Genomic DNA, 9,009 nt, shown 5'->3' on the forward strand with positions numbered 1-9,009 from the left:
TGTTTGACCTAATGTGGTTTGGACTTCTATAGTTGGTTTGTTTAGTTTAGTATATTAAGTACAAAGTTAGTGTGTGGAAATAGAGCACTTTAAGTACATTATGGAAGTGCACTAAGTTTACTGAAGTAAAGTGTATTTTACTGCACTTTTTTCACCTAGATGCAGTAAAAGTTTAGTCAGACATTGATTTCAAATATGAACAAATGCATTTAAAATATATTAACACAAATTTAAATTAAGATTTTATTAAATGCATTTATTCACAAATTTTATAATGTTACTTTAGTTATTTATTTTCTATTAAATTTATTCTATTTTTTCATTAATTATTTTTATTAAATCTATTTATTTATTCACTTGATTTATACAATATGTTTGCTTCATTATATATTATACTTTATGTCATTAAGTTTGCATTAAATGTATTTGTTTACTTAATTTTATAGTTTATTTGTTAACTGTATCAAGTAAAATATATTAATACAATTTAAAATAAATACATTTAAAATAACTAAGTAAAATAAATTATTAAAAAATAAGTAATACATTTAATAAAAACTTAATGAAATTAAGTATAATAAATAATGAAGTGAATATATTAAATGAATAAATAGATTTAATAAAAAATTAAGTAATGAAAAAATATATTAAAAATAAATGAACAAATGCATTTAAGTGAAATATATAATATAGTTTTTTATTAAATGCATTTAATTTATTTATTCACTAATTTATTCACTATTCACTTATTTTATAATGTTACTTTATTTATTTTCTATTAAATTTATTCAATTTTTTCATTAATTATTTTTTATTTATTTATTTATTTCATTAATATGTTTACTTAATTATTTATTATTAAATTTATTTATTTTTTATTTATTTTATAGTTTTTATTTTATTATTTATTCACTGTATTATGTTTTCATAATGTATTTATTCATATAAAAAAATTAAAAAAAAAAAAAAAAATAAATAATAAGTAAAACAACTGAGTAAAATAAATTATAAATTGAAGTAAATACATTTAATAAAAACCTAATGAAATGAAGAATAATAAATAATGAAGTGAATATATTAAATGCATAAATAGATTTAATAAAACGTAAGTAATGACAAAAAAACAATAAAAAGAAATGAACAAATGCATTTAAGTAAAATATATTAATAAAAATAAAAATTAATTTTTTTTATTAAATGCATTTATTCACTAAATTTTTAATGTTACTTATTTAGTTATTTATTTTCTATTACATTTACTCTATTTTTTTCATTACTTACTTTTTTATTAAATCTATTTATTTATTCACTTGATATGTTCACTTCATATGACTTTTTTTAGTATGTGTTTATTATTTAGCATTAATTATTATTATTTATAAGTACTTATAAACAGCCAATATGCTGCTAAAAACATTTTAAATAAACTTTTAAAAATAATTGGTCCTTCAAATGAAGCTTAACCATTTTATTTTATTTTATAAAAATATAAATTTTTATTTTAATGATGAATGTTAAATTAAGAAGATCAAGCTAGATTAATGCAACAATTGTCACTGTAATTAATGACTGTGTGTCTGTAAGATCTTGTGCATCTACTATCTGTAGTGTTATTCATTCAATATGGTTTTGTTATGAAAATGTGTAAGAGATGAAAGACTGAGAACAGACACAGACATCATTTTTCAGTTTGATTGTGTTGTAGCCCATTATTGTCTCATCCGCTATAAATAAATAATAGTTTGTTGAAATCTGTGGATGAAAATAGTTCCACCTGCTGGTCAGAACAGATACTGTACTGCTGACTGAAAGTGAAAACCTCATTTTGAGTTTTAACACATGAAGTGTGTTGTTTGCTCATTTCACAGTGACAGTAGTTCGTGTTCATCCTGATAAAAATGTGTTCAGAGGAGAGAAAGTCACTCTCACATGTCACATACAGCAGACAAGAGACTGGCAGTACAACTGGTATAAAGACGGAAAACCAGTTAACGGTGCAGAACAAGACCAGAACTATATAATCTCATCTGTGGATTGGTCTCATAGTGGTGTGTACAGATGTAATGGATCTCAGTATCCACATCACTCAGAGTCCAGTGATGGAGTTAAACTGACAGTATCAGGTGAGTGTGTTCATTTGTTCTTCAACAGAATCACTGTTTGTTTTTCTTAACACTGTATTGTCTGCAGCATTTAACTTATGTTACCACAGTTTGTTTCTGATTTAAAAAAAAAGTGACCTAGATTTTATATTCATTTTAGTAAATGAGATTTATAAAAATATGTTTTGTCTGCATTAATGTGCACATTGAATCTACATTAGTAATCAGATACTCGCAATATATTTTTAGAAGTATTTTAAGATAAATATAAGGTTCAAGCCTCAAAATCTCACATTAACTTCAGCATTTAAATAGTTTCCACTTGCTTCTTTTTTATTTTTTTTTATTCCTGACATTTATCTGTTGTGATTGTTTTGTCCTTTTTACAAATAATTAATGATCTTTAGCAGCAATGTCAAAAGTGAGAGAACCAAAGCCTTAGAAAAACAAACAAATGAATAAATACATGTATGTTTGTTTCACTCTTCTCTACATGGGTTTACTATAGTCCACCACAATAAAAATGAATTTAGTGAATTCAGACACTGAGTGTCATTAGTGACAAACACCTGCTGTAACAGAAACTGACTGACTGTTACTAACAACTGACTGAACAGCTTTATATGAAGAACACATTCAATCTTCAACACCAGCTGCACTTACTTTTTTTTTTTTTTTTTTTTTTTTTCCATATGTATACAGACGTTCTTACTGATAATTAGAAAAGGTTTAGATGATGAGGGTTTTACTAAAATTGATATTTTCGTTTGAAATCACCATGTTTGCTTTAGTTGAACTCTTGACCTTTGACTTAGTCTTAGTTTTCTCTGTCTTTTGTAACACTGTGTGTTTAAAAACACATTATTTGTTGCAAAGGAAGATCAAATCAAAGGTGATCAGGTGGTTTTTGTCTATTAATTATGATTATATCATTAATTCACAGATCTCACTCAAAGTCTATTCAATGATCAAAAGTGTTATTAATACAGTTTTACAACACAAACCCTGTGATACTAAAGCAAGAGATCCAGCAGTGATCTGAAGGACTTTTTAAACACAAAAATGTTTGAAGCACTGAAAGATTCAGACACACACAGACATTAAGAATCAGTGTATGAATCTCAACAATCATGACAATCAACAAATTCACATAAACAGATCAACTCTGAACATAAAACAAGCTAAAGTCACAACAAAACAACAGCAAAATAAAAGCAAATAATAAGAAAAATACTAAGACAGTTCAACTGTATAAATTATTCATGTCGCAGTGCATGCTGGGAGTCATGGATGAGTTTGTATTATGGTGGTTCCCATCATGCACTGCAGCATGAAGCTTTATGTTGATTGTCATCATTGTTGAGGTTCATTCACTGATTCATGTTGTCTGTGTGTGTCTGAATAATACAGACTTGTGTTTTTAAACTCATTCAAAAAACATTATTATCAAACTACTATAATCAATAACGTGAGATTAATAACACATCACACATATATTAAACTCTAGAATCAACCATCATCAGCTGATCTCATTTATTTTGGCTTTTTTAACCATAACAAATGTGGCTTATAAACACAATTACAGCAGCCAGAAAAATAAAAAGAAAAATGTCATGTTAAAGAAGTTAAGGGTCAAGAGCCGAACTAAAGCAAACACTGACCATGTGGTGACTTTAAATTCAACAATATCAACATCTAAACCTCTGTTCATTCTCAATAAGAACTTTACTGAAATAAAGTCTAACTGAGGTTTGTTTCCCAAAATCATCTATGATCACAGTTTCTGTCTTTACCAATAGAGTTTAATGGAACTTGTATCTGTTTTCTAATGATGATTTTGTGAAACACATGTTTGTGGTTTGTATCATGATGGTGGTTCAACAAACTCAGGATTACAGGATTAGACTTGAGTTGACAAAACCAAACCAATCTGATCTGACTTTGTTGATACTTTCACTGATATGTTTTCTTTAAGTTGTCCTCTTTCATGGACAGCTCTTTTCATCTTTCTGTGTAAATGTGTCTAAATTCTTCATATTTTTCAGTCTTTTAATCTTTGGCAGTGATTGGCTCTCATGAGAAGTGAATCACAGTTTCAAGGCGTGTGATTGGCTGTTCACTAATGATGTCACATTTTCATGTGCACACGCTCCATAAACTCTGAGTTGACAGAGAAAGTTGATCAGTGAAAGTTGTGAAGTTAGTTTATATAGTTGATGATACACATAAATATACAGAGATTAAAAACATTCTAAGCTTATACAGTATGTCGTCATGTTTAATAAATGCTTTGAAAATTGAAACCTCTGACTGAAAACAGTTCCACCGGCCAGAACAGGAACTGTTCAATAATGTTTTAATAACTTTCTCATTTTATTTTCAAAATCCATTTAATTTGACAAACAAAATAAACCAATTAAGAAAAAAAAATACAACTTTTGTTATAATGTATCACATTTTACTCATTACTGTATCACTATCAACTACATCAGGGGTCACCAGACCCGGTCCTGGAGGGCTGGTGTCCCTGCAGAGTTTAGCTCCAACCCTAATCAAACACACCTGAACCAGCTAATCAGGTCTTACAACTTTTGTCAGGCATGTGTGTTCAGTTTTTACAGGACACTGGCCCTCCAGGAACAAGTTTGGTGACCCCTGAACTACATTAAGTCAGATATTCCATTTTCAAGAGTCTGTTTTCTTCTGTTCACAGATTTACCCACATCTACAGTGACTGTGACACCAGACAGTCCTGTATTCACTGGAGAGACAGTCAATCTGAAGTGTGTGATAAAGTCTGATCACAGTAACTGGAGATATGAGTGGTATAAAGGCAACAGAGACAATCCAGTGTTACAGACGTCTGATCATTACACTGTAAATGGAGACACTCTCAGTATTGTAAAAGCAATTACATCTGATCAGGGTCAGTACTGGTGTAAAGGACAGAGAGATGGAAGACCACAATCATCACATTTCAGCTCTGCTTTTTATCTCACTGTGAAGGGTGAGTTGAATATCATTGTCCTCATAAACTCCTAAACTACATGAAAATGAGATTCAGATGTGACACTGAATCTACAAGCTTCTTAAGTTCCCTGTGTAACATAAAATAATATTAAGTTTAGGGGAACAAAAAATATCACACTCACTGTAAGTCTGATGATTGTTTCAGATGATCTGATGTTGAATCACATTAAACCTGGGGCCAGTTGCATGAAAGGTTTAGACTAATCTTAAGTTAGTCAGCCATTTATCTATCTATCTATCTATCTATCTATCTATCTATCTATCTATCTATCTATCTATCTATCTATTTATTACATCTATCATATCTTTAAGACTGATTTGAATTTTTAAAAACTTTTGTTCCAAAGACATAAACATCTTAACCTTAAAAACAATGGAGACCAGAAGAGAAGAAGGAGAGAAAGAGGGAAAAAAATAATAATAAATAAATAAATAAAAATTGAGAGAGGGGGAGTAATAACAATCATCAATTCTATGCATTAATGCTGTATCTATGTAAATTTACATAATCATACATAAACAATTCATATATACACACACATACGTATACATATGCTATTGAGTGTATTGAACCATTTTTTGGTAGGTTGTATTGGAATCATTGTGATTAAATAGTTTATTTTCGGTAAAATAGACATTTTGATTGTGGCTGTTCGTCCAATAATTGATAATGGGAGATTCAACCAGTGCTTTAAATCATTCTCTATTGTTTTTAATACTGAAGTAAAGTTAAGCTCAAACAGATCTGATATATTTGGGGAGAAGTGTATTCCTAGGTATGTAATGTTACCTATTGTAAATTGGTTGTACTTAATTTTGGTGATTTCAAAGTCTTTATTTAACGGAAGTAATACAGATTTATTCCAGTTTATAGAGTAGTCAGATATGTTTGAGTAGTCATTAATGAGTTTGATGATTTCTGTCAGTGATTTCTCTGGGTTTTGTATATATTTTATGGTTGATATTGTCACATCTATATCCTACAATATTGTCAGTTTGTCTGATGGCCACTGCTAAGGCTTCTTTAAATAGTGCAAAGAGTAGTGGAGATAGAGGACATCCTTGTCTAGTCCCTCGTTGTAGTAGAAATGGTGGTGATATGATATAGTTTGTAATAACTGATGCTGACGGTGTGCTGTATAATAACTTCATTAAGTGTATGAAAGAATTCCCAAATCCATATTTTTCCAATGTTGCATATAGAAAGTGCCAGTTTACCTTGTCAAATGCTTTTTCAGCATCAAGTGAGACAATAACTGTATTTGTTTTTTGTTTAGTGGAGTTTTTGTTGAATAATCTACGTGTATTATTGAGGAGTGCCGTCCTTTGATAAAGCCTGTTTGGTCTGGATGAATAAGAGTTGGCATGACTGATTCTAGACGTGTTGCTAGAGCTTTACTGATTATTTTCATATCTGTGTTTATAAGTGATAACTGGAGCATAGAGATGGATCTTTATTTGGTTTAGCAATACTGTAATTAATGCTGTGTTCATATGTTGTGGTATAGCAGACTGATGCGTTATGTCTTCTGTCATTCTATGAAATAATGGTGAGATTGTTGACCAAAAGTGTTTATAGTATTCTGATGGGTAACCATCTAGGCCTGGAGCTTTATTGTTTGATAATGAAAAAAGTGCTTTCCTGTATCCCTCTATTGTTAATGGCTCTTCTAGTGTTTGTATTTGTATGGGATTTAATGTTGGTAATCTGGTGCTTTTTAAGAATAAATCCGTTTTCCTTCTATTTTCCTTTTGTGTATTACTGTATAATGATTTATAAAAAGTCCTAAAAGTTTTATATATTTCTTGTGGATTATGTATTATTTTATTTTCTAAATTTTTAATGGTGGTTATCAGTGTTTTCTCTTTATTTTGTTTAAGTAGATTAGCAAGATATTTCCCAGATTTATCATTATGTTCTGAAAGATTATGTGTAGTTTTAGAAAAATGCATTTACATTGTGACTGTGCCCCAGATGGAATCAAAAGGAACTGTCTCTGTAAAGGTGTGAACCAAATGGTCCATACATTTAGAATAACAAAGGAACAGCATTTCTCAGGAACTTCTTGTAGATTGCAGGATCTCCAGCGGGAGGTCCTGATAGTATCTATTGTTTCTAGCCATTTGTCTTTAGGTATAAAGTTCTGTCTTAAAGACAGAACTATGAAAAGCTATATAGAAGCTATGCAGAAGCTAGAGAGAAGCTAAGGAGAAGCTATGAAGAACTTTGAAAGAAACTAGGAACCCTTACACGGGTTAAGATCTAGAAGACGGCTATGCTAAACGACTTTCTTCAATAAACTCTTTTCCCCTGAACTTTGGTCAAGCTACTTATTTTATGTATTCTAATACATATTATTTATCCAAACCACTGGTCAACCAAATTATTTTCCTTAAGTTTTTTAAATGTATTTTTATTTAATTTCATTTTATAATTTATTTGTTACATTTATTAATTTTATTTTAATAAAATTTAAATAAATAGTTTTAAAAATAACTAAGTAAAAATATATAAATTAAATTGAAGTAAATACATTAAAAAAAACAAATGAAATGAAGTATAATAAATAATGAAGTGAATCTATTAAATGCATAAATCAATTTAATAAAATTTAAGAAATGAAAAAAAGAATAAAAAAGAAATGAATAAATGCATTTAAGTAAAATATATTAATAAAAAAAAATTTTATAAGTTTTTATTAAATGCATTTATTCACTAATTTTATAATGTTACTTTAGTTATTTATTTTCTATTAAATTTATTCTATTTTTTTTTTTCATTATTTAATTTTTATTAAATATATTTATTCACTTGATTTATGCAGTATGTTCACTTCATATTTATTATACTTAATTTCATTAAGTTTGCATTAAATGTATTTATTTACTTCATTTTATTGTTTATTTGTTAACTGTATCAAGTAAAATATATTAATAAAAAAATAAAATAAATACATTTAAAAATAACTAAGTAAAATGAATTATAAAAATGAAGTATATACATTTAATAAAAAACTTAATGAAATTAAGTATAATAAATAATGAAGTGAACATATTAAATGAATAAATGGATTTAATACAAATTAAGTAATGAAAAATAGAATAAAAAGAAATGAATAAATGCATTTAAGTGAAATATATTAATAAAAATTAAAATTAAGTTTTTATTAAATGCATTTATTCACTAATTTTGATGTTCACTCCATAATACTTTTTTTATTGTGTGTTTATTTTTAGCATTATTATGTGATTTATAAGTACTTATAAACAGCCAATATGCTAATAAACAACTAATTAATAGTGAGAATTGGTCATTGAAATAAAGTTTTACTATTTTATTTTATTATAATAATGAATGTTAATTTAGAAGAGCAAGCTAGATTAATGCAACAATTGTCACTGTAATTAATGACTGTGTGTCTGTAAGATCTTGTGCATCTACTATCTGTAGTGTTATTCATTCAATATGGTTTTGTTATGAAAATGTGTAAGAGATGAAAGACTGAGAACAGACACAGACATCATTTTTCAGTTTGATTGTGTTGTAGCCCATTATTGTCTCATCCGCTATAAATAAATAATAGTTTGTTGAAATCTGTGGATGAAAATAGTTCCACCTGCTGGTCAGAACAGATACTGTACTGCTGACTGAAAGTGAAAACCTCATTTTGACTTTTAACACATGAATTGTGTTGTTTGATCATTTCACAGTGACAGTAGTTCGTGTTCATCCTGATAAAAATGTGTTCAGAGGAGAGAAAGTCACTCTCACATGTCACATACAGCAGACAAGAGACTGGCAGTACATCTGGAATAAAGATGGAAATCATGTTTACAGTGCAGGAGACCAGAACTATATAATCTCATCTGTGGATTG

The 9,009-nt window shown here is 28.3% G+C and overlaps 1 protein-coding gene across 1 annotated transcript in view; it reads left to right on the forward strand.

Moving 5' to 3' along the window:
- LOC127161436 (carcinoembryonic antigen-related cell adhesion molecule 5-like) overlaps positions 1-8,969 on the forward strand; it is a gene marked incomplete at its 3' end in the record, with an annotated part of 31,825 nt that extends 22,856 nt beyond the window's left edge. The window contains exons 4-6 of the mRNA XM_051104208.1: positions 1,869-2,123; positions 4,816-5,109; positions 8,844-8,969. Of these exons, the coding sequence (XP_050960165.1) occupies positions 1,869-2,123; positions 4,816-5,109; positions 8,844-8,969 (675 nt within the window). The remainder of the gene's footprint in view (positions 1-1,868; positions 2,124-4,815; positions 5,110-8,843) is intronic.
- Between the last annotated feature and the right edge of the window lie 40 nt (positions 8,970-9,009).

The sequence above is a fragment of the Labeo rohita genome, unplaced genomic scaffold (assembly GCF_022985175.1).
Source record: "Labeo rohita strain BAU-BD-2019 unplaced genomic scaffold, IGBB_LRoh.1.0 scaffold_650, whole genome shotgun sequence".
Lineage (NCBI taxonomy): Eukaryota > Metazoa > Chordata > Actinopteri > Cypriniformes > Cyprinidae > Labeo > Labeo rohita.